General features: G+C 45.5%; 1 protein-coding gene across 3 annotated transcripts in view; it reads right to left on the bottom strand.

Moving 5' to 3' along the window:
* RASIP1 (Ras interacting protein 1) overlaps positions 1-27,529 on the bottom strand; it is a 96,489-nt gene that overhangs the window by 22,798 nt on the left and 46,162 nt on the right. For all 3 annotated transcript variants that reach the window (XM_088444478.1, XM_088444477.1, XM_088444476.1), the window contains exons 6-7: positions 14,428-14,465; positions 2,014-2,165 (exon numbers count right to left, since the gene is read on the bottom strand). In XM_088444478.1, the coding sequence (XP_088300604.1) occupies positions 2,014-2,165; positions 14,428-14,465 (190 nt within the window). The remainder of the gene's footprint in view (positions 1-2,013; positions 2,166-14,427; positions 14,466-27,529) is intronic.

Here is a 27,529-nt window from a genome sequence, read left to right on the forward strand (position 1 = left end):
GAGACCCTTCTGGAGCATCTGCCAAGGCAGAGAGCCAGGCCACATAACTCTGAGTAGAGGAAGGCACAAGACAAGGCATGAGAGGATCGGAGCTGGGCGGCTCAAAGCAGACTGGAGGGCCAATGGAGCCACACAAGGAGGAGCAGTGAGTTGTCTGGAGTGGGAAGCGTGAATGCAGTAGTCCCTTGACTGTGAAAGTAAAGCGTCTCAGACCCACTGTGTGTTCAAAGACTGGAAGACTACCAGCAGTCCACTGCGGAGGACTATATCAGCATAACCATGTTACCAGTTTTACTTATCACGTGCATGGGGTTCACCTTCCTAATTACTGTACCCATATTTTAGTTACCCCCATTGTGACTTTGACTAGCAACAGTATAACCTATTGTATTTTGTTGTGGTTGTTTTACTACATTAAATGCTGTGTACTTTCACTATCTCTAGTCCATAGTGTGTATGACACATCACTACGTCACATGGTATTACGCCCACTGTGTTGTACATATTACTCGAGAATCATCAGTCATATACTCCTTAAAATACAGTAGACAGCACCAGGGGGAGCGCATTAGATTATTATTGTTTATTGTATTTAACCCCAGAGGGATTGGCACCCTCATATCTAAGTGCCGCATACCCCATCAGATATAATCCAGTGCGCAGGAATACCGAATCTCTTATTGTTAATAATTATTATGAAAGGAGGACTTAAAAAGTCAATGGGTAAATTCTCCAAACACCATGGTTGTGTGGTCAGAAATGGTATGAAAGAGATAATGGTGGCACACCTGTTGTAACAACAGTGTGAACCAGGCCAGGAGTTTGTGGGCAATAAAGGGGACATGATGGTAAGAATATTTAGTTGACGTGTGTAGATGCATGCCTGTTTGATCGTGTTAGGATTCAGGCATATGGGGGCTGATACAAAGTTAAATGTACATCTGTTTGTATTTACACACTGCTTGTACACTGGAACCGAGTGTACGCAAGTACAGGTGATGCAGAGTTATACACATTTCAGCCCATTCCACTTAAGACTGTACGGACGTAAATGGGCTGTAACTGCGTTCTCATGGAAATAATGTTGTTTGCTATCGACTCGACGGACTTGAGGTCTGCGCAGAGCTAGCCAGTTTCCATCATATCGCCAAGTGTAAGTTGGTGCAAGTGCGCACTGATGATCATGGGCATATTTATAATGGGTGCAGGGTGCGTGGTGCACACAGGCCCTGGGTCCACGGGCTCTCACCACGAATACCCTGAACCCATTCATGATACTAATCTCTCCATTGGTGCAGCAATGGGAAAAGGCGCCTTAGCTTGCTGATCCTTTGATAAAAGTGTCCTTGACATCGAAACTAGTCAGGAACTTAAAGCATGGAATCCTAAATCTCATGTTGTTTACGGAAACTCGCCCGGCATTTGCACTTTATTTAGAGGTCAAGTGACAATCGTTTTAAATCTCCTACGGACAGTGATTCACCTGTTCACTAACTGCTGCTATGACTACATTTTGGTATTGATAAGTCAACAAAGACCTTGCTTACAAGCCAGCAAGGACTCGAAAACCTGCGGGAGGTTGCTACCAGCTGATAAGAGTGCGTAATATATACGGGAATAACATTTATTTTTATTTGCATTTTATCGATTGTTATTTAGTTAAATTGAATACATTTTGTCTTAAATTATGAGCCACTTTTAGAGTATTGTTACATATTTTCTAGTTGCAGGTTGTTACTGCTCTTCTATTTAACTTTAAGAAAACATTCCTTCTATTTCAACCAGCTGCTTTAGGTGAACTTCTATCTGTAGTGTGGACACTGCGTGAGGGATATATTGGGGGGTTTCATTTACTTTTTCGCAATATATTATTTTGTTCATTTATAAAAAGGCATTGATACACTATTAATTAATGTATTATGGTATCCCCTATTCGTTGTTAAATGCCAAATAATATTCCTTAAAAGCATGCAGAAAATACATCAAATGTAATAGTAATTATTATGGGCTTACCTTCTGACTCCCATTCCTTTTCCATGTCTAGGATTTTTTGCTGGACAAAGTTGAGAAGCTCCATAGAGTTTGCCATCCACAACATTAAAGGTCGGAGATCAGAAGCCACCTCCTCAATCCCTAGTGTGCTCGGAAAATTTTTATCCTGCTGACTAAAATAATAAAGACAAATGTTTTTATTAAGTATTTTGGATATTTAATACAACAACTAAAAAAAGAATCTTCCAGCAAGAATACAAGAGAAACATTTGTCATCAGCACGCAGGCTGTAAAAGCCTTTACACTCAAAACAACTTAGTGAGTTTAAAAAAACAATGACTCTTGTCCAGGGGCATAACTAGGTATTATTATGTGTCATGACTTAATTTTCACCGGTTTTTATCTTTTGTGGCCATTAAATGCAATCAAATACTTTAAAAAGAATATTCATATTATTCATATCAATGTATTAAAACTAGAATGTGACTTCTAGGATAACAAGTATAATGAGCTTTGGTAAATCTACTCAAATATAACTGCATCTTATTAGAATCATTATATACATTACTACAACTTAATAACATTACTCATGGTACCTAAATTAGAGATATTCGGGGCTTAGGGGTTACGAGTCCCGGCTCAGATCACTTTTGGGGGTCCCGAGTAGAACCAAGTCCCGTCTCGTGTCTGCTGTAAGTTCAGAACACGGATTTGAAACACTGAATCTTGGTTTTGGATTGCATGTAAACAGGTCCAAATTACATGATTTTTTATCAATTTGAAAACAATCCAGAACCGAATCTGGACCAACACACGTGAGAGTGGTTTTGCCAAAACAGTAACATTTGAGGGTGGTTTTGCAAAAACAAAAACACAGCGGTCCGTGCATATTGTATCTCTACTCAAAATACAGTATGGATTCTTTCTGAAACTTCCTGCTTAAATCTCGGAAACACACTGTTGCTGCCATTTAACAGGAAGATTGTTGTAGACTGAGCAACATTTTTAACCATGAAGACATACTTGTTACATGGCTGCAAAAGTTTTACGTACATAACAGATAGTGGTCTTAAGGGCCCCATACACGGTGCGATATGCACCTTGCAACGCGATGGGCTTTCCGATGGCCGACATATCGGGCGGTCCACACACACGGAGCAATCGGGTTGTGGACCGCCCGATATGCCGACATCCCCTCCCCCCACCCGCATAGCACTGCATGGGATCATACATCGCTCCCACAGATCAACAGGACATGCAGAAAGATCTGGAGGAGCGATGTACGATCCCACGGGAGCACGCACTGGCCGATATCATACCCACAAACAGAACGATACAGCAGCGATATCGTTCCAATCTGTCGGATCGGCTGCTATATCGCACCGTGTGTGGGGGCCTTTACTTCCAGTAATATTTTATTACAAGCCTTAAATATTTTAAAATTAGATGTTTAAAAGTGACATTTCTCAAAATATGAACCCTTTAAAAAACAATATATGGGACAACACCTAAAATTAGCCAAGGTCCAATAATCTAATCTAATAACCTCTTGTTTTCCAGAAATGTAAGAAAATCACAATCTACTGAAGTACAGTATGATAAGGCTGAAAGATACAGTGATCTACTGCATACAAGATTGTGGTACTGTAGTAGGAGTAAGGGGGTCATTCAGACCCGCTCGCGAGCGGCAGGACGCTCGCAAGCGGGTCGATGTTCCCCACTGCGCATGCGCACGACGGAGGGAGCTCCGTCGTGCATGCGCGAGACCCGGCGAGCGACGGGCTCACCATCGCTCCGGGTCTCGCACCAAAGGAGGCGTGCTGTCGATGTTGATTGACAGCACGCCCCCTTTGGTGGGCGTGCCTGCCAGACGGAGGCGTTCCCATGGGAACGCCTACCGTCACAGCTATGCGAGCGTCCATGAGGACGCTACAAAAAAAAGGTAGGAGGGCCCTGATTCAGAGCGAGCGCTCTGGTCAGAGCGTTCAGCTCTGAATCAGGCCCTAAGCTCTCTCACATCCAGAGTGCACCCTACAGTGCCTCTTGTTTTCACTTCTCCATTTATGTTATCTGTCCCAGTGTTATATACTGTATGCTTCTCACTGCCCAGCACTTATGAACACTACAATTTTCTTTAAAATCAACAATAATACAAATTATGGAACAAAAACAATGTGAAAACATTTCGAGATATATTTTAACGGAACCCAAATTAATAATATATTTAACATTAAACCTTTGTGCATTACTGTTTGCTGCACCCACTTGAAAACGATAATTGTGAATCTAATGCAGTGGTCGGGGAACAGGGGTAAATTACCCCAAATGGGGTAAAACTGAAATTCCTGCGGGTAATGGATGCAGGGCTGGAGGTGCACGTGAACCGGGTGCGCCGCAGCACCCGCCACCAGTGACCTCCACCCCGGCGCCGCAGGGAAGCTCTAAGCCGGACGCCCGCTGAGATGTTATTACCAGGGAGCGCCCGGCTCCTTCCCTGCAGCGCCGCGTTAGCCGGAGGCTGGAGTTCTCTTCTGAACTCCAGCTTCCGGCTCTCTCCATGCGCACTATGGGAGAGACGTCATGACATCTCTCCCATAGGTCCGAGGAGCAGCCGGGCGGCCATGACGGCGGCGGATGCAGTGCAGTAGCGGGGATTAAGGTGGGGTTTTTTTGTACAAACGGCACTATGGGGGCATAACTATGGGGGCACTGCTACAGGGGCATAACTATGGGGGCACTGCTACAGGGGCATAACTATGGCACTGCTACAGGGGCATAACTATGGGGGCACTGCTACAGGGGCACTGCTACAGGGGCATAACTATGGGGGCACTGCTACAGGGGCATAACTATGGGGGCATTGCTACAGGGGAATAACTATGGCACTGCTACAGGGCCATAACTATGGGGGAACTGCTACAGGGGCACTGCTACAGGGGCATAACTATGGGGGCACTGCTACAGGGGCATAACTATGGTGCTGCTACAGGGGCATAACTATGGGGGCACTGCTACAGGGGCATAACTTTGGTGCTGCTACAGGGGTATAACTATGGTGGCACTGCTACAGGGGCATAACTATGCTGCTGCTACTGGGGCATAACTATGGTGCTGCTACAGGGACATAACTATGGGGGCACTGCTACAGGGGCATAACTATGGCGCTGCTACAGGGGCATAACTATGGGGGCACTGCTACAGGGGCATAACTATGGGGCACTGCTACAGGGGCATAACTATGAGGGCACTACTACAGGGGCATAACTATGGAGGCACTGCTACAGGGGCATGTAATGGTTAGCGTTATTGCCTCACAGCACTGAGGTCATGGGTTCGATTCCCACCATGGCCCTACCTGTGTGGAGTTTGTATATTCTCCCTGTGCTTGCGTGGGTTTCCTCCGGGTACTCCGGTTTCCTCCCACACTCCAAAAATATACTGGTAGGTTAATTGGCTCCGAACACAAATTAACCCTAGTGTCTATTTGCGTTGAGCATGTGATAGGGAATATAGATTGTAAGCTCCACTGGGGCAGGGACTGATGTGAATGGCCAGATATTCTCTGTAAAGCACTGCGGAATATGTGTGCGCTATATAAATAACTGGTAATAAATAATAATAACTATGGGGGCACTGATACAGGGGCATAACTATGACACTGCTACAGGGGCATAACTATGTGGGCACTGCTAGAGGGGCATTATCATGGGGGCACTGCTACAGGGGCATAACTATGAGGGCACTACTACAGGGGCATAACTATGGGGGCACTGCTACAGGGGCACTGATACAGGGGCATAACTATGGCACTGCTACAGGGGCATAACCATGGGGGCACTGCTACAGGGGCATAACTATGGGGGCACTACTACAGGGGCATTATATGGGGGCACTACTATAGGATTTCCTTCCTTTCAAATCAAGAGGGTAACATCGGCATATCTAAATATATTTTTGGGTAAAAGGTAAAAAAGTTCCCTGACCCCTGATCTAATGTATACAGTATGTGAGGTATTGTATGTAAATACTGTATATTTTTCATGCCAAAAAATGTGTTGTGGCTTTAAATCTGGTAGTAAATATAATAAGAAAGAGGAGATTGAAAGTCATTTTACCACCAGGCACACAAAGAGGGAATAAAGCTGGTTCAGTGACTCAATACAAATATTTTAAAGATAGAAAAATGCACATTAAAATAAAATCAAATGTTTAAACTATGTATTAAATGTTTTACAGAATGGATGATCAAATGAAATACGAGTAAGGTCCATACAAACAAAAATAAATAAAGTTTGGGATCAAAAATGGTGTGAACTTTACACACACACTACGAGAATAATAAACAGGATGGGCTAAGCAGCTACAAATTTGTTCAAAGTACAATGAATAAAACATTGAAACATAATGCATATTCAGGGCAAGGGGAAACATCAGACTATACTGTATATAAAGGACAAAAATATTTTCTGGTCTAGGTTCCAGCTGGGAATTCCTGCATTAATTGTACAACATGTGCATAGGCATATATAGTCAGGTGCATAAATATTGGGACATTGACAGAATTGTCATATTGTGGCCTCTATTCACCATCACAATGGCTTTGAAATGAAACAAACAAGATGTGCTTTAACTGCAGACTTTCAGATTTAATTTGAGGGTAATTACATCCAAATCAGGTGAAAGGTGTAGGAATTACAACGGTTTCTGTATGTGCCTCCCACTTTTTAAGGGGCCAAAAGTAATGGGACAAACTAAACAATCCTAAATCTAACTTTCACTTTTTAATACTTTGTTGCAAATCCTTTGCTGGTAATTATAGCCTGAAGTCTGGAACGCATAGACATCACCAGACGCTGGGTTTCATCCCTGGTGATGCTCTGCCAGGCCTCTACTGCAAATGTCTTCAGTTCCTGCTTGTTCTTGGGGCATTTTCCCTTCAGTTTTGTCTTCATCAAGTGAAATGCATGCTCAATCGGATTCAGGTCAGGGGATTGACTTGGCCATTGCATAACATTCCACATTTTAGCCTTAAAAAACTCTTTGGTTGCTTTTGCAGTATGCTTCGGGTCATTGTCCATCTGCACTGTGAAGAGCCGTCCAATGAGTTCTGAAGCATTTGACTGAATATGACCATATAATATTGCCCAAAACACTTCAAAATTCATTCCGCTGCTTTTATCAGCAATCACATCATCAATAAATACAAGGGAACCAGTTCCATTGGCAGCCATACATGCCCATGCCATGACACTACCACCACCATGCTTCACTGATGAGGTGGTATGTTTTGGATCATGAGCAGTTCCTTTCCTTCTCCATACTCTTCTCTTCCCATCACTGTGGTACAAGTTGATCTTTGTCTCATCCGTCCATAGGATGTTGTTCCAGAACTGCAATGGCTTTTTTAGATGTTGTTTGGCAAACTGTAATCTGGTCTTCCTGTTTTTATGGCTCACCAATGGTTTACATCTTGTGGTGAACCCTCTATATTCACTCTTGTGAAGTCTTCTCTTGATTGTTGACTTTGACACATATACACCTACCTCCTGGAGAGTGTTCTTGATTTGGCCAACTGTTGTGAAGGGGTTTTTCTTCACCAGCGAAATAATTCTTCTGTCATCCACCACAGTTGTTTTCCGTGGTCTTCTGGGTCTTTTGGTGTTGCTGATCTCTCCGGTGCTTTCTTTCTTTTTAAGAATGTTCCAAACATTTGATTTGGCCTCACCTAATGTTTTTGCTATCTCTCTGATGGGTTTGTTTTGATTTTTCAGCCTAATGATGGCTTGCTTCACTGATAGTGACAGCTCTTTGGATCCCATATTGAGAGTCGACAGCAACTGATTCCAAATGCAAATGTCACACCTAGGATCAACTCCAGACCTTTTACCTGCTTAATTGATAATGAAATAACGAGGGAATAGCCCACACTTGTCCATGAAATAGCTTTTGAGTTGATAGTCCCATTACTTTTGGCCCCTTAAAAATTGGGAGGCACATATAGAAACCGTTGTAATTCCTACACCTTTCACCTGATTTGGATGTAATTACCCTCAAATTAAATCTGAAAGTCTGCAGTTAAAGCACATCTTGTTTGTTTCATTTGAAAGCCATTGTGGTGGTGAATAGAGGCCAAAATATGACAATTCTGTCAATGTCCCAATATTTATGCACCTGACTGTATGTTACTAGTATTATTGTATGAAATTGCATTGAGAAATGCACAGTACAGTATGTTTTTTAGTAAGAATATATATCTTTAAATGTATAAAATAACAGCTACAGCACAGTGGGATTCCCTATAATACACACCCTGCTAATATTGATATAGCATCTTTTAGTGCTAAACTCTGTTAAGGGGCCTATCCATTAGCAGATGTTTTTCTGAGCGATGAAAGACAAAAGATATCCCTTGAAAATTCTGGTGGCTGTGCTGAACGATATCTGTCATGTACATGACAGATTTTGGCAAACGATGAACGATAACGCATGACATCATTCAGGGAGTGGATATTTTTCTCTGCAACGCTCTGTAGCTGGTGCTAATATCTTTCATCGTTCGTCGTTTACCGCATATAAACTGCCAGATATTTCTAATATCGTACAGCTATATGCGATAATTGACCAACATGTTGGAGAGATGAAAGATTCAGTTTATCGGCTACAGGAGTGCACATCTGTCATCGTTCAGGGCCTATCCATAGCAGATAAATTGAACAATTGAACGATATATCGTTCAATTTATCTGCTAATGGATAGGCCCCTTTAGTCTATGGTTAAAATCTCAGACAACTCTGTAAACCATAGGAAGCAATTAGAGATTAGCAGTGATCAGTCTAGTGCTACTTATTGAAGTGAAATGGCACATTTATACAATGATATAAAACACAATTATAAATCTGACAAATGAAATAAAGTCAATAATGTATTCAATACACGTCAGACCAGAACTATGATCAGAAATAAACCAACAACAATATCTCCTTTTCTGGAATTTAGGATGGAGGGTAAAACCTAAATATTATGTGATCCACCTGTGCTGAGTTGACCTGGTACACAATCACATAGATATCCGTGTAGGAGAGTCTAGGAGGTAAATTTACTAAAGGTCGATTTAGATTGATTTAAAAACTATCTAGATCGATCAACATTGATGGGCTTTCTGAACGCAGAATATGCATATTTTTCATACATAGGGATACAACCTCAGTCGACCTTTAGTCTATTAACTCCTAGGCTCCCCCATCTAACAGGTTAGGTTTGGTACCACTTCAGCTTTGTATGGCTTTGATTGGAGGGAGCTGGATCTGACGAGGCCGTTCTCTGTCACTGTTGTTTTAGAAAGTGTTTGGTGGATAGTGATCCATTTGATTTAAGACAGTGGTTCTAAATCATTTTCTGCCTGGGTACCCCTTTGCAGCCCACTTGCCTTATTTGTACCCCCATCATTTGCAAAGCAATTAATTTGTAATGAAAATAATTGCTATTGGATAAAATGTTCAGGCACTGCTACATGTAAAAGCAATAAAAGTGATGTAAACAAGATTTTTTTAAAAAATTACGCAAGAATAAAATGAATTCTACATATGTAAATCTGACATACAGTATTACAGTTTATGATGAATAAAATATTTACAATAATATTGTAGTACACATACGCTTTGTGTTACAGGGACAGACTTTTTCATTTTGTTATCTAGGTCCTATAGTGATGCTTGGGGCAAGAGATCCCTAGGGCACTGCTTTCTCTATGGGCCCGATTCAGAGTTGAACACAAACCCATTGATTTGCGCACAACTCTGATAGTGGCCAATCAGTGCATGTGTATGATCTGTACTGTTCTTGTGCCAATCAGTGTCTGTAAGATCGCTTGCAGTGCCCTCTAAGCCACATCATGATTTAAATGTTGCAGCCATTTGGCCGTAGGGTGGGGACGGCAACTGTTTTACAAAGCAGGGGCGTGCTGCCCCCGTTTTGTAGGTGTGCTGAGGGCAGGGTTTGCGTCCTCCAACACAGTCTCCCCTGTCTTGGCAAAGGAATTCGAGCGGCCATTCTGAGTACTCAGATGGCCGATGGCTGACTGATGGTGATCCGACCCTGCTTCTTTGGAAGCAGCACTCCGATCTGTAATGCCAGCAGTTGGTGTCTTTAGCCTTCAGAAGCCTCCTACGGCAAAAAGCTCACAACGCTGAATCAGGCCCTATGGGGGCAATTCAATTCAGTGGGAGTTGAATAGAGCTGGGAGGGAGCTCCCAGAGCAATTCCATTGACTGCACTTTTAGAGTGACTAAATTATTTCTTCTCGCACCCTCCTGAGGGTGCGAGGAGAATTCCAACTAATATACCAGCCGCGAAGCTGCTAACAGCCTCACGGCCGGCACTTTAGTCTGAGAACAGACTCTGACTTAACTTGTAAGGGTCGGACTAAACTGCGTGCTGAATTGAACAGCTACAGGACCTGCTAATTACCACCTGGATGTCCTGCCCTGCCATTCCAGAAGATCTTCAAGTACCCCTGAGCATCACAGTGAATGCGCCTTGGGGTACTACTTCCAAAGGTTGAGAACCACTAGTCAAAGATGAAGGTCTGATTGTGTAGCCTGTGTCACGCAATGTAGTTTTGAACAGTGAGACTGTTGTCACTTGTTTCCTACTCTCTTAATAGCGGTTTCATAGATATTTAACTCTTTTTTGTGGTTCAGCATTAATTTAGTTATTATGGTGGACTCATCACCTGTCTCCAGTGTCGGTTCTAGGGGCGGGCAAGCAGGGCTTTCGCCCAGGGCTCTGCAGCCTGAGGGCACAGGCTGCAGTCACCCCTCCAGCACGTCTAATCTGATAGAGCCCGCCCGCTTTTGCCCGCTGCTACATATAAGCTGCGGAGGCAGTGGCTCCATATTTACAAATGACCGCGGCGCTAAACCACTGGGAGTCCCAGTTTTCCAGAATGCCGGGCGTCACAAAGTCATGCTGTGTAACGTCGTCAGCACATGGCATTCTGGGAGCGGCTGCTGGAAAAGGAGGAGCAGCAGTAATGAGGAAGGACCTGCCTGCACAAGGTGTGGGGAGCACATATTTTATTTATGTTTTTGGGGGGTTTTTTCGCCAATGGACACGCCCCCGATCAAGCCCACTTGTAGGGTAATACCTTGGAGTGGTGTAGTGTAAAAAAAAAGTTAATATTTAGAAAAAGAATATTGAGCTCCTCAGCCAAACAAGAAATCTAGCAGTTCACTATAATGTTAATAAAAATCTAATCAAAATTAATATTCTCTACACATTCATACAGCTAGCTATCACTGAAAGTAAGTGAATTATACCTTATACAGTATATCATGAGGATATATAGATGTATGTGACACATGTACAACATAGAGAAGACAAAGTTGTTTAAGATGTTATAACATGCATCACATATAATATATGTCCCTTAAGCTCTTTTGTGCTATATTCACTCCCCTCATACTTCCACATGCTTCTTAATTGAACATTAGTTAATGTAATATATTCAGTGGCGTATGTATAATGAGTGCAGAGTGTGTGCGGTGCACACGAGCCCATGAGTACAGGGGCACCCCGCGCTGCACATGTTGCACCCATGAGATAACCCGGCGGAGCCCTTTTTCCATAATGTAATCAGAAAGATGGTGCCAGCACAGCAGACAGCAGATCCTCTGGAACTGTGCCAGAGTCTTTGCTCTCTGCTGCACACAGGGGAGTAGCGAGGGTGGTTCCAGTGGAGCATGAGCTCCGGGCGACAAAATGGACAAAGGGCACCATTCAGGCTTCCGGAATTCATGGGGCGCTGCACAGTATGACAGCCACCTGTTCGTTTTATCTTGGTTAGTTTGGTCTATATCCTAAATATGTTACGGATCGGAGATCCATTTCTACATTTCATGCCCCCTCAAGCTGCCCAGATTGCCTCCCCTCCGGCCTTACTATACCTCCTCTGTGATCATCTTCTGTCACCTCCCCTTTCCTGTCAGATTGATTACATTCACTTCTCACCTCTTTAATTCCATCCCCTCTCTACCATGGGATCGGCTCTTAGCCCCTGTCCTCACCATATTTATTGGCTTCTGTCACCTCCCCTCTTTGATCGACTCTGTGCCTCTCCTCTCTCCTTTCTTATTGGCTTCTGTCAACACCCCTCTCCACTCCTTTTCTTATTGGCTTCTGTCACTGGCCATCCCTGATTGGCTTTGCCCTTCCCTTCTCCTTTCTTATTGGCTTCTGTCACCACCCTTCTCTGATCAGCACGTTCCTCTCTGATCTCTTCCCTCCTTCCTTCCTCATTCATTTATTGTGCTTCAATGGACTTAAAAGTGACGCATCTGAGGTACAATCCTAAACTTCAATTTTACGGTATCAGTTTGAGGGTGATACTACCACTGTTTGCTGTGTTGTTTTTCTCTTCACTTCAGTATTCCCCCAGCAGGCTGGCCATACCCCACTTTCACAGTTCAGTACAGGGAAGGTGGGGGGGGGGTGCTATGGCATGCACTTTCTCCGGGCGCCATGGTTCCACCCTACTCCTCTGACTGCACATGCGCTGTCTTTCCAATTGTTGACGGAAAGATGGCAGCACTGAGGCCACTTATAGGGGGTTCTTCTGCACAGATGCCGGCACAGGTATGGGGGCCCAGCTACATAATGGTAAAATTCCTTTAATTATATCCTTCCATTGTTCAACTATTAAATCATAAATGTGTTACTCTATCTAGTTTTCTTTCTATGTAGGATATACCAGTGGTTCCCAAACTGTTTTATTTGCAACTTCATTACACCAAAAAAACTCTCACCTAAGACAAATGGATCAGGAAATTTAGGGGTCCTGCAATGGATAGTTGCCCCCTCTCCGAGGCCCCATACCTCCCTAGCCACCAATTCTGCTGTACACATACTGTATCATAGAGGAAGCCTCTTCTTGGCGGCATATGTGCATTCCCTGTGCTGCTTATCATCTGAAGAGCTTCCCACTCTGGTTATTTATGAATAGAGCAGGGGCCTAGGAAGCCAGAGAGTGGCAGCGTGACCCTACCTAAGTGGTGCTATAGAGCCCAGCGCTGTACTGTTCTGCACTAATTGTAAACAGTAATGCAAGTAAATATCACAGGGAAACAAGCACTACAGTAGAGAAGGTTACAATTGAATTTGGTTTTATTTTAAATTATATGTGCACAACAAAATCCTAATAGGAATATGTGTCAAACCAGATAGAAATCTGTGGTTTCCCAGGCATGTTTAACTACAGTTCCTATCATAATCTTCAGACGCTTGCCAGAAAAAAACATACTTTGTTTTAAAGTTTAAGAACTTGTGGAGAAATACAAACTATACAAATAAAAATACATGGCCGACATTTTCCTGGTGATATTTGCGGCATCGATGCCAGAGAGGTAAGTATTGTGAATGGGTGCATGGTGCGAGGTGGGAGGACCTCACACCCTGCACCCATTATAGATACGCTCATGATGAAATGAACACAAATGTATTACAAGTTAGCCAAAGGTGAGCAGACACAGGGACCTATGCATCATAACTAAAATTTCTCTGGAGGTAATTAGGTTTAGAACTCGCATGGAGTTCTACCTAATTACCGGAGAACTTCATCATTCCTCCTCTCCATAACTATCTATTTTGAAAAGTTGTCATTTTTGCGATTACAGCTTTTCGGGAAGCAGATAGTTATCCCTCTCTATTCTAACTTAGCGCAGCTGGAATCAGTGCTGCGCATGTGCCGTTACATCCGTAAAAGCAGCGCATGCACAGAACTGCCTACAGCTGCAGTAATTCAGTGTGTCCCCCCCCCCCTCCGCTCACCTCCCCCCGTCCCCGACTTACCTGTCCGCTGCAGCCGCCCCTGGCTCCATCTGCTGTTCGGACACTGTGGTCTCCAGGCAGAACACAGTAAAGTTTTTTTTTAAAAAACAATGTTTTTTTTTTCTAAACTTTACTGTGTTCTGCCGGGAGAACACAGTGTCAGAGCAGCTACCAGAGCCAGAAGAGTGACCAGGGAGCGCCGGAGGCAACGGAGGAGGACCTGCCCACACTGACAAAGGTAAGTGTAACCCCCTGTACGTCACCTGACAGTTACGGATAGTAACTCCATCAAATTCCGAAAATACATAATTTTCAGAATTTGATGAATACATAATTTCCATATCCCCATTCTAATGTATGGGCAATGTGGAAATTAACGCAGGCGTACTTAACCAGGAGATATCAGTGATATCTCCTGTGTTAAGTGTCTTCATGAATACTAAAATAACGGTAATTAAGGAAAATGTCCTTAAAAACGTTATTTTAGTGTTGATGATTAGGCCCCACAGTTGTATCACTGAGATTTTCCTTAACTATGAAATATTATATTAGCTGATCTGAAGTCGGCCACAAGGAAGTCTATATACATGGCAGGAAATAGTCACCACTCACTTTTCTGGTTGTTTGTCTCCAATGTCTTTAATCTTCTCCTGTACAGACAAAGGAGAAAATCATTATTGTATTTTATTTGTGTTATGAGAAACAACCTTATTAAAAGTAATAGATAATAAAGTTTATCTTACAATGAAAATAACACAAACTATTAAATAGGCATATCAAGAAAACTAGGACACATAACAGCTACAGTTTCTCAGGTCTCTGGGTTATAAGAACTGACATTAACTAATCAGATATTAAGTAGAGATGTGCACGGCCACCCGTGTTTTGGTTTTGGCAAAACCACCCTCCAATGTTATGGTTTTGGTAAAACCACCTCAAGTGTTTGGGTTCTTTTCTGTTTTGGTTTTGGATTTCTTTAAAATTATAAAACAGCTAAAATCACATCATTTGGACCTGATTACATGCAATCCAAAACCTGAGATCTGGTTTTTAAATGCGAGTTTCAAACTTACAGCAGACCGGGACTCTGTCCTACTCGGAACCCCTAAACTGATCCGTACCAGGACTCGGTACTAGTCGGAACCCCAAAACTGATTTGAGCCAGGACTCTGTTCTACTCTGAACCCCAAAACTGATCCAAGTCAGGACTCGGTTCTACTCTGAACCCCAAAACTGATCCGAGTCAGGACTCGGCTCTACTCTGAACCACAAAACTGATCCGAGCCTGGACTCGGTTCTACTCAGAACCGCAAAACTGATCCAAGCCAGGACTCGGTTCTACTCAGAACCGCAAAACTGATCTGAGCCAGGACTCAGTTCTTCTCTGAACCACAACACTGATCCGAGCCAGGATTTGGTTCTACTCTGAACCACAAAACTGATCCGAGCCAGGACTTGGTTCTAGTCGGAACCCCAAAGTTCGTGTGTGTTCAATTTTCTGAAAAAGCGAACCCCACATCTCTTATAATAAGGCAGATTCCAGAATGTGAATATAAACACTTACATAACTGTAGAAAGTAAGACAAAAAATCTACACCCTGGCGCTGCTGGAGAGGCAGTAAAAAATGACCTGCAGTGTCACCAAGAACCTATTTCACCAATCATATACATACATACATACAAATATTAGGTAATATAGCTCTTGTGCTAATCGTGCTCAACAGATACAAGTCCGTCTGAATGCGTTCAACCGTTTTCTCCAGTGTCCACAACTCCACTCCACAGGATCTCATTCCGCAAATGTATCACCGAAACAAAATAAACGGAATGCTCACATTCGTGCTTACATAAAGTAAGTAGATAGATAGTAATCACATCAAGGTATCTTTCACCATCACATGAGTGTTCACAAAAATTATCATGTGATAAGGGATGCTCACACTATGGTTTACATACAGTATGTACTGTTAATGCAGACACAAGGGATTCTTTCTGGCCCGTATGAATATCCGGATTTATATGCTCTCAAAAATAAGAGTAGATGTGATTACTATCTACTTACTACTTATATAAACACTTATATAACTGTTGGGAGCGCATCCCCTTTTACTTCACAATAACTCAAAGTTGCCGACTCTAAAGGAGTGACGTGAGTTTGATGATACGATTTGCAGTGAATTGCATAATTTGGGTTCTATTCTATGCATCTTTATGCTGCATATCACAGCATTGAGCAGTGGGGGCTGCGATGGCATGTTAGGCTGGGTACACACTGAGCGATGTGGTCCCAGCCGACATGTCAGAGGTTGATTTACTTTCCTGTGCACACAAAAATCCATTCTATAATAATTGGAAAGGGGAGCAGTTTAAAAAAGTTTATCTCTTTGCTAATTTTGTCTAAATGAAACCAAAAGTCCACTCAAAAATATTATCTTCATAATAATTCACTCTCAATCAGGAAATAGAATATTGGACTCTATGGGGCATATTCAATTAGCCGCGGGATTTACCCCGTGGCTAATTGCCACGCCGAACCTATTCAATCAGTGGGATACCTCGCGCGCGAGTCCCCAAGACCCCGCATGCGAGTCTCTGCAGTCGGAGTTTATCTCGCAGCTCATGGAGGTGCGACGTAAAATCCGCGTAATAACCACCAAATCGGGCTCTCCCGAGTCCCGATTTTTCGGCGCGGGAAAAAGGCTATTTTATTCAATAGTTTTTTCCCCCCACGCCGCAGGGATTTTGGCTGGCAATTAGTTGCAGGATAAATCCTGCGGCTAATTGGTTATGCCCCTATGCCTGGGCCTCAAGTTATCCAGGAGATATTTACCCTCTCAGCCCTATAATTGACATATTTCCCAAATAAGTGATCCTATCAACTACTGTGGCTGGTTCAGTCAGCTGGCTTCAGAGTCTTTCACTATTCTGAGATGACTGGCCAAGTGGCAAATCTTGTAAATGCCAGAAGGGTCGATGACCTGAGTTGGACACTACCGGACAATGCAGAGAACGCATAATACAGTCATTGAAAACCTGACATCACAAGTCATCATCTGACCTCTGTTTGGCAAAGCTTTACCTGAGACTTTCATTGTTTTAGGGGCCTATTTATAAAATAATATTTGCAGGTTATTCCCTGAAAACACCCGATATTGGGGGATGCCTACAAATATTAAGTATAACCTGAATGTACCATGGAGGGACCACAGCAGATATCTCCATATCTGATGTGGACCCTCCATTTCCCAGAGCAGCTGCAGCACCCATAGATTTCTAAGTAGCTGTGAAGCTGTCAGAGGCACAAGCTCAGAAATGCAAAGCATTCCGAAGTTTGGCCCCCACAGCTAATGCCATCTGAACAGATGGCGTCAGCCGCTGTAGACTATGGACTAGATTTCGCAAAAATTACCGGTAGAGGCCTCCCCAGCAATGGTCGCTGCACAGGAGTAGCCAGTAGATCGTGCATGCACAGGAGTCCCGAAAGAGGAGTGAAGAGACAGCTGATGCGGTCACTTCACTCCGAACATACAGTGTCATAGATCCTTGCGGAGCCCCTGTTTCTGCGTGTGCCTTTTAATGCATTCAGGCAGTGTTTAATATTACTTATTGCCGTGAATAACGGCGATAAAAAATTACAATTATCAAATCTGAAAAACAATAAATTACAAATATACCCTTAGGGCTTGAAAACTCAGCAGTTTTTTACATCCATGATTTCTAATTAGCATCAGCAACAGGAACAAAAAGGTACATGCTGATTTGAATACAGAAATACTACCTAAGGTATGATATGCACTCAGATACACTACTATTTGCAAATGGAGTCGGTATGAAATACGACAGCTGAATACCCGGCGGGTCTCATACCGACGCTGAAAGCCCGATTAGCTACAATCCCGACTGGGACTGTTAAGTATTTTAACCCTCCTCTGTTCCCCCCTAACGCTCCCTTGGTGGTGCCTAACCCTAAAACTCCCGGTGTGGTGCCTAACCCTAAGGGCAGTGGCGTCACAAGGGGGGGCGGGCCGGTGAGGGGTGACACCAAAGTGCAGACTCCCCCTCAGTGACAAGAGCCGGGTGCTGCACTGTAGCATTACGTGCAGAACTCGGCTCCTGACATAGTAAGGGACCTGGCACTTCACACAGGCTGGTCCCGGGGACAGCCTGCACCCCAGTGTGACAAAACTGGGACTCAGGAGGTGAAGCCACGCCCCTTTCATAAGGCCAAGCCCCCTTTTCCCCAGTGCGCGGCGGAGCACAGCCATCCATGCCCGCACCGGGTGTCTGATGAGGTAGGGACGCCACTGCCCCCGGGGGTGCCTAAACCTAACCCACCCCCCCCACCCTAAACCTTCCAGGGGATTTCGACGCCTATCTTTAGTCCCGGATCGGGTTTCTATTGCTGGCAACCCGGCCGTCGGTAATCAAACTGCGTCCCTTTGCAAATACCATCAGTGGCTGCTGAATAATGTACAAGGCACAAGAAGTATGCAGAATGTGTCTCTACTGATCATGCATGTGCGGCGGATATTGTCGGGAACCCACCTCCTGGTAAGTGTAGTCTATAGGCTACCGCGGCTAAAGCCATTCTCAGATGGCGTTAGCTAAGGGAGCCAAACTCCGGAGCTTGGTAAATCTGACAGTTTTGCATACCCCATAGATACATATGGGGGTTGCGACTGCTGTCGGAAATGGAGGGACCGCAGTAGATATTGGAGATACCTGATGCAGTCCCCTCCAAGGTACATTCAGCAGATACTTAATATTTGTGAGTATGCCCCCAAAGAAGGGTGTTTTCGGGGACTATGCTGCAAATATTTAATGATAAATAGGCCCCTTAACATTTAGTATGCAGAGGAGTGAATGGGGCACAGCATTAATGCAGGGCTGGATTATCCATTAGGTGTTGCAAACAGCCGTTTTCTTTATTTAATTTTTTTCTAATTTAATTTTTTTCTATCATTATATTTAAAACAATGATATTTGCCTAGCTCGTCCTGTGGGGAATGTGGCTCTACAGATTTTGGGAAAATCACAATAGGGATGGGCTAATGGTGGGGGGGACATTTGAACATGGGAACGCCAATAGAGGGCTGCCGTGAACGGTCAGGGGCTGTGCATTATAGCAATAGGCTGTACAACCCCTGCACTGCACAGAGGAGGGGGACATGTAATGTGCTGTATTCAAGTTAAAAGGCCGCACATTAGACCTCATCCTTCAGGCAGTGCAGGGGGTATGCAGACTATTGCTATAACACACAGCAACTGCCTCCTGCTTCCTGGTGGACCCGCCCATCCCTTTCTCCGGGGTGCCGACCTTCCCCTTCCGCATGCTACCGACCCACCTCCACCCAGCAACAGGTAATTTGAGGGAGGGGGAAGCACGCTAATATTAAATTATATCTTGGCCCTCCCATATAAAATCCTCCTGGGAGGGATACATTACTTATAGCAGCACCCTCTGTCTGCTCTATGGTGGGACACCTGGGATGGGAGGGGGGTGTTGAACCCTGATTCAGTGACGTAGCACATCGTTCTTGAACTGAACGTCTTCTGTTCGATTCCCGTCAGCAGCAGCCCGACAAGAGCAGAGTTAGAAGCAGCGGAAGCCCGACAGCGCTGGAAATCCCGATCGTGGATAGGTAAGTACCTACTAATCTAACCTAACCCCTCTAACCCTCCTTAGGGGTGCCTAACCCTAACTTTCCCCCCAAGTGCCTAACCCTAATCCCCCCTCTAAGTGCCTAACCCTAACCACCCCCTTCCCCACTGCCTAAACCTAAGACCCCGGGGGGGTGCCTAACCCTAAGTCCCCCCCGGGGGTGCCTAACCCTAACCCTCCCTCCCCCTAGCCTAACCCTAACCCTCCCGGGGGGGTGCCTAACCCTAAGTCCCCCCCGGGAGCCCTAAACCTAACCCTCCCCCCCGCGGCTGTCCGCTCGCAGCGCCCGGCATCACTACGATCGGGATGACGGGCGCCGGTCTCCCGGCGTCGGGGAAATGCGGGCGTCTACATCTAGACGCCCGGCATTTCACCCTTGCCGGGATATGACAGTCGGGAAGCCGGCTGCCGGTATTTAGGCAGTCGGCTTCCCGATTGCTTCCCTTCCTGTATACAGTATGTGTATATCAATGGTATATCTATAATGGGTGCAGGGTGTCCAGGGGGGCCCACACCGCACACCCTGCACCCATATATAGTTATATATACCCTTCCGCAGTCTCCGCAGTGCTGCTTTGCATGGTTTGGTAAGTGGCTGTGATGGCAGGACGGCGCTGCATAGCAGCAAAAATCACAGGAAAAATGGCATGCTTAATGTACGTGTAGTGCTTTCCTATATGTACAATAAATGTGGATCAGAGGAAGGGGTCCCAAAACAGTATCTCGCCTATGGCACAATGTATCTTAATCTAGCCAGTGGCGTAACTAGGGTATTTGGAGCCCAGGGCAAATTTGAAAACGGAGCGCCCCCCCCCCCTCACACACTGATATGCACGCAGGATAAAATGTGCGTGGTCACTTAAAAATGGGGCGTATCAACATGACACACCCCTTTATTTTCACGCTGAACATTCCTATCCATATGCACCTTAACGCCAGTAGTACACATTATACAGTACCCCCAGTATGCAGTTGTGGTCCCTCTTATGCAGGCCCATAGTAGTGCCCCTTATACAGTACCCCCAGTAGTGGCCCCCCAAATGCAGTGCCCCACGTAGTGTTCCCCTTATGCAGTGCCCCCAGTAGCAGTCCCCACAATGCAGTGCGCCCAGTAGCAGTATCCCCTTATGAAGTGCCCTTTATATGGTGCCCCCAGTAGTAGCCCCCCCCTATGCAGTGCCCTTTATATAGTGCCCCCAGCAGTAGTCCCCCCCCTCCCATGCAGTTTTCCCAGTAGTGGTCCCCTTATGCAGGTACCCTGTAGTGATCCCCCCTATCCAGTGCCCCCTGTAGTGGCCCTTCCTATTATTGCCCCCAGTAGTGGTCCCCCGAGTGCAGTGCCTCTAGTAGGCCCCTTTCATAATGCCCCCAGTGGTAGTTGCCCCCCAAGTAGTAGTCCCCAGTAGAGTAGGTGCTCCCAATGGTGCCCCCAGTAGTAGCCACCCCTCCCCCAGTAGAGGTCCCCCCAGTAGTAGCCACCCCTCCCCCAGTAGAGGTCCCCCCCAGTAGTAGCCACCCCTCCCCCAGTAGAGATTCCCCCAGTAGTAGTCACCCCTCCCCCAGTAGAGGTCCCCCCGGTAGTAGCCATCCCCCTCCCCTGTTGTGCAGATAGGTTAAAAAAAAAAAAAAATATATATATCTATAAAAATATACTTACCTGAATCTCTGCTCCTGCTCCTGGTCGCGACGCCGCTCCCGCCCGGGCGGGACGTCAGTCCCATTACCCACTGCAGGAGCCGGACGGAAGTCCGGCTCTTGCAGTGGGTGCTGCAGCAGTCAATGAGAGTCTATCTGACTCTCATTGGCTGCTGTTTAACACACGCATCGCCGCCAGCGCTGGCGGTGATGCGTGTGTAATGCACAGCCTGAGCCCGCCTCCTGGGGGAAGGAACGGGCTCAGGCGTGCAGCACAGGACCGGCGCTGGAAGCCTAGCGCCGGTCCTGTGTAAATGTGTAGCGCTGACCGCACTCATTGCGGTCGGCGCTACACTGGCTAACTAGGGAGGGCGGGCCGGTACCGTGGCCGGCGGCGCCCCCCCCCCCCGCGCCGCCGGTCCAACGGCACCCAGGGCACGAACCCCACCCTGCCCTAGTTACGCCACTGAATCTAGCTCTGTATTAATGTTCATGTACATGAGCACTACAGGTCCAGTCATATCTGTTCCTAGAAACACCAACTTAAACACCCAAGGCGGGATGCATCAAGCATCGCATTTTGGATGAGATGCATCCCACCACTGATCACATACATAGCAGCGTTTAGTAATGCCGTATGCATGTACATTTAAAAAAAGGACAGCTCTTCCGATAAGAGCTGTCCTTTACGGTGTGGCAACTTCCAGGTTTATGACCTGGAAATCCTTGTGCGCATGTGCGGCTGGTGGTCAACGTATGTGTGAGCCACGGGGGACCCTGGGAGGTATCCTCTTGGATGCCTCTTAGGGAAGTCTCCATAAGAAGACCCTAGGCTTCTATTAGACAATACCATCTGTAGATAGATTTGCCTATTGAGTACAAGCTTGGAGCATATGACGATTGCAGTCAAACCCCCGAAAACTAATTTTCGGAGGTTTGACTGCATTTTTCAGTATAGTGCAGCCCGCCCTCAATGCTTTCATTTCAAACAAGTGCAATAGCCTTTAAGATAAATTGATAGAAAGTGCTGTGTCATCTATTTTCTGCTAGACTGAGGGCTTGATTTAGCTGCTGAACGCAGATTCACGATTATTGGGTCCTGCTCATTTGCATGCATGCCCTTGAATGCCTCTGCCTGATTTACATACAGAGGCATTTAAGGGGTGGTCCAGGGACGGCCAGCGTTCCCGGAAACGGGGCGAGTCCGCCCAATTTTCTGGGAGGGGCCAGCCCAGAGACTGTGTGGACGTACGCAGTCTTCTGGACTCACAAGCTGGCGAGCTTATTCAGCCGGCCGGCTGCCCGGCGCCGTCCACCACCGTGACCATCGACCACCGATGGTCGCAATGTTGGTCACAACCTGCGACCTTTGTACATTGCAGTGCTGGGATCACAAATGCAGCTCCGGACCCTTTCTAGCGGGGGACTGATGCCACAGCCAGGGGTGCCCTTTCACCGGGCCCCCCACTAGAAAGGATCCGGAGCTGGTTTTAAATATAGCGGGAATCTCACACAATTTTTTTCTCTCTATATTTAAAAGCAGGTCTGGCCCTGCTGCCTACTGCTGGTTCTTAAATTACTGTGGAACCCTACACATTTTGCTCCCTGTAATTTTAAGAACTAGGACAGACTGGCAAGTCCGGGACTGGTTAGTCTTTTGGGGGGTGGGGCCCTATGTAATTTAAAAAAAAAACCTTTTAAACCGTTCTTTTACAGGCTAGTACACAAGCAGCCTTCACATATCTCACTGATATGTGTAGGCTGCTTGCTCGGGAGAGTTTTGCAGAGAGAAGACACTGCAATCTCGGGTGAGTAATCCTCTGTAAAACCTGCTACTCAGGGGAGAAATCTCGTTCTGCTTCACCATCGGCCATCTCACACTCAGCTAAACTCACTTCTTGGTAAATTTGAGAGTCTCAGGATCCTCAAATCACCTGAGTTTCGGCATAGCTAATCGAGTTTTAAAAAAGGCAAACTCTCCCAGAGTCGATTCTTAGTAAATTTACCCATATAACTGTTGAATGGATAAGATCTTGGTTGCAGGATAGGAAACAGAGATTTGTAGTTTATGGAGTGTATTCATGGGAGGGAAAGGTTACCAGTGGCTTAACCCAAGGGTCTGTACTTGGGCCAGTGCTTTTTAATATCTATGTTGGTGATATTGCAAATGGTATTGAAGAGAAAGTATGCTCTTTGCAGATGACACAAAAGTATGCAACAGGGTAGACACACCAGGAGGGGTAAAACAAATGATTGATGATCTAGGTAGACTAGAGGAATGTTGAAGAACATGGCAACTACAGTTTAATGTAAAAAAATACAAAATCATGCACTTGGGTCTCAATAACCCAAAGGCTAAATATAGCATCAACGACACTACATTGTAAAATACAGAGGAAAGGGATTTAGGAGTCACCATTTCAGATGACTTGAAGGCAGGCAAGCAATGCACCAAAACAAGGAAGGCAAGTCAGATGCTTGGTTGCATAGGGAGAGGAATCAGTAGCAGGAAAAAAGAAGTAATAAAATAATGTCCCTGTATAGGTCTTTGGTAAGGCCATATCTCCAGAAGGCTATAGACACATTAGAGATGATGCAAAGAAGAACAACTAAAATGGTGCATGGCCTACAACACAGAACTTACCCGGAAAGACTAAAAGATCTTAATATGTATAGTTTGGAGCAGAGAAGGGAAATGGGGGACATGATAGAAACTTTCAAATACATCAAGGGTTTTAAAAAGGTACAGGAGGGAACCCGGAAGCATTCTTTAAAGGAAGAGATGTACTAGAACACGAGGACATGCACTGAAACTGGAGGGAGATAGGCTCAGAGGAGATTTGAGGAAAAATGACTTCACTGAAAGGGGAGTGGATAAGTGGAATAGCCTCCCATCAGAGGTGATTGAAGCTAAGACGAAGGAATAATTTAAACGTGCTTGGGATAAATTTAAGAATATCCTTAAGAGAGACCTAAGGAGCAAATAGGGTGGAAGTTGCCAAAGGGATAAATGAAAAGGGGCAGACTAAATGGGCCAAGTGGTTCTTATCTACCATCAAATTCTATGTTTCTGTAAAGTAGCTCTACTGTATGAATTGATTTGGTTAGCTTTAGCAATGTGCCAGAGCTGTATTAACACTCGAGTGTGCCAAGTTGTCTACACTTAGGCAGCATGCAGACCCATATGATATCATCTTCCGTTATCACAGAAAACATGAATTGAAGCAGTAATATTGGGGGTGATTCTGAGTCGAAGCTTTGGGTGTGAGCACCTAATGTTTTCCCTCTGTGCATGCATGCGAGATACACTGTGCATTAGGGGTGAGCGGGTTCGGATTTATGAAATCCGAACCCCCCCGGGCCCCCCGATCCGAGGCTGATCCGAGTCAGGCTCGACTTTTCCCGCCTGACTCGGATCTGAAATCGAGGCAAAACGTCATCATCCCCCCTTCCGGATCTCGCGGGTTTTGGATCCTATATAAGGTACCCGCGTCGGCGCCATTTTCTCACTCGGCTGTGGACAGTGAAGAGGGAGGGTGGGAGTTAGGGCTGGCTGGGCTGTGTAGTGTAGTGTAGTGTAGTGCAGAGTAGTGTTGGGCTGCGCTGTGCTGCTGTTGTCCATAGGGGCTGTGTCCACTACTTCAAAGTCCATAGGGGCTGGCTGTGTTGTGCTGTGCTGCTGTTATCCATAGGGGCTGTGTCCACTACTTCAAAGTCCATAGGGGCTGGCTGGACTGTGTTGTGCAGTCAGTTGTCCATAGGGGCTATGTCCACTCCAAAGTCCTGTGCACTGTCCCAGTCCTAAAGGGGTGCTGTAGTGTTGTCCAGGGGGTGCTCCCCCCAAGTGGTAAAAAAAAAAAAAATTTCTGTGTTTGTGAATTGTGTGCGCAGTAGCCGCACGTGCATCAACAAAGTAGTGCCAAGCGTGCGTCTGTGTCATAAGTAAAGGGCCGGCTGGCTTGACCGTTAAAGGGTGCTGTAACCCCCAAAGTACACTCCAAACCAAATAAAAAAATATTTTCTGTGTTTGTGAATTGTGTGCGCAGTAGCCGCACGTGCATCAACAAAGTAGTGCCAAGCGTGCGCCTGTGTCATAAGTAAAGGGCCGGCTGGTTTGACCGTTAAAGGGTGCTGTAACCCCCAAAGTACACTCCAAACCAAATAGAAAAATATTTTCTGTGTTTGTGAATTGTGCGCGCAGTAGCCGCACGTGCATCAACAAAGTAGTGCCAAGCGTGCGCCTGTGTCATAAGTAAAGGGCCGGCTGGCTTGACCGTTAAAGGGTGCTGTAACCCCCAAAGTACACTCCAAACCAAATAAAAAAATATTTTCTGTGTTTGTGAATTGTGTGCACTGTGACTGCACGTGCATCAACAAAGGAGCAGCGCCAAGCGTGCGCCTGTGTCCCATAAGTAAAGAGCCGGCTGGCTCATTTCTTAAAGGGTGGTGTAACCCACAAAGTGCATTACTCTCCAGCAAAAATAAAAAAATATTTTCTGTGTTTGTGTGCGCCTTAGCCGCACGTATATATCAAATCGATATAACATAAATGGAGGATCAAACTTTCTCCGATAAAAATAAAATAGGAAAAGATCAAGAACCACTTCCTCCTAGTGCTGTTGCTGCTGCTGGGAGTTGTTCATCATCCCAGAGAGGAAGTAGGAACACCACTACTTTTACTAAACAATTGACCCTCCAACAGTCCCTAGCGATGAGGATGAAGTACGACAGCAGTCATCCTGAAGCAAAACGTATAACTGAGGCCTTGACTGCTATGTTGGTGTTAGACGTGCGTCCGGTATCCGCCATTAGTGCAGTGGGATTTAGACAATTGATGGAGGTAGTGTGTCCCCGGTTCCAAATCCCGTCTAGATTCCACCTGCATCCTCAAAGCAGCAGCGACAAGCGTGTGTCTGTCTGTTAAAGGGTGGTGTAACCCTCAAAGTGCGCTCCACAAACAATAAAAAAATTCTTTTTTTTTCTCTTTGTGAAATGTGTGGGCTGTAGCCGCACCTGCATCCTTAAAGCAGCAGCGACAAGCGTGCGTCTGTCTGTTAAAGGGTGGTGACACCCTCAAAGTGTGCTCCACAAACAATAAAAATATTCTTTTTTTTTCTGTCTTCGTGAAATGTGTGAGCTGTAGCCGCACCTGCATCCTCAAAGCAGCAGCGACAAGCGTGCGTCTGTCTGTTAAAGGGTGGTGTAACCCTCAAAGTGCCCCAAAAAATAAAAAACTATTTTTTTTATGTGTTTGTGACTTGTGTGCGATGTAGCTGCACGTGCATCAACACAGTAGCAGTGCCAAGCGTGCGCCTGTGTCATAAGTCAAGGGCCGGTTTGGACATCTGGTCCGGACTGAAGGACGTGCCAACAATTTCTGACAAGTCTACTGTCACTGCATATGATACTGTCCTCAAAGCAGCAGCGACAAGCGTGCTTCTGTCTGTTAAAGGGTGGTGTAACCCTCAAAGTGCGCTCCACAAACAATAAAAATATTCTTCTTTTTTTTCTGTCTTTGTGAAATGTGTGGGCTGTAGCCGCACCTGCATCCTTAAAGCAGCAGCGACAAGCATGCGTCTGTCTGTTAAAGGGTGGTGACACCCTCAAAGTGTGCTCCACAAACAATAAAAATATTCTTCTTTTTTTTCTGTCTTCGTGAAATGTGTGGGCTGTAGCCGCACCTGCATCCTCAAAGCAGCAGCGACAAGCGTGCATCTGTCTGTTAAAGGGTGGTGTAACCCTCAAAGTGCCCCAAAAAATAAAAAACTATTTTTTTTATGTGTTTGTGACTTGTGTGCGATGTAGCCGCACCTGCATCCTCAAAGCAGCAGCGACAAGCGTGCGTCTGTCTGTTAAAGGGTGGTGTAACCCTCAAAGTGCCCCAAAAAATAAAAAACTATTTTTTTTATGTGTTTGTGACTTGTGTGCGATGTAGCCGCACGTGCATCAACACAGTAGCAGTGCCAAGCGTGCGCCTGTGTCATAAGTCAAGGGCCGGTTTGGACATCTGGTCAGGATCTGAAGGACGTGCCAACAATTTCTGACAAGTCTACTGTCACTGCATATGATACTGTCCTCAAAGCAGCAGCGACAAGCGTGCTTCTGTCTGTTAAAGGGTGGTGTAACCCTCAAAGTGCGCTCCACAAACAATAAAAATATTCTTCTTCTTTTTTCTGTCTTTGTGAATTGTGTGGGCTGTAGCCGTACTTGCATCCTCAAAGCAGCAGCGACAAGCGTGCGTCTGTCTGTTAAAGGATTACATCGGTGACAGCATCCAAGTAGGCATGTCAGACAGTCCGTACCTGTACTGGCAGGAAAAAGAAGCAATTTGGAGGTCCCTGTACAAACTGGCTCTATTTTACCTGAGTTGCCCCCCCTCCAGTGTGTACTCCGAAAGAGTGTTTAGTGCAGCCGGGA

Source organism: Taudactylus pleione, unplaced genomic scaffold (genome assembly GCF_031769625.1).
Source record: "Taudactylus pleione unplaced genomic scaffold, aTauple2 ptg000366l, whole genome shotgun sequence".
NCBI classification, from domain to species: domain Eukaryota; kingdom Metazoa; phylum Chordata; class Amphibia; order Anura; family Myobatrachidae; genus Taudactylus; species Taudactylus pleione.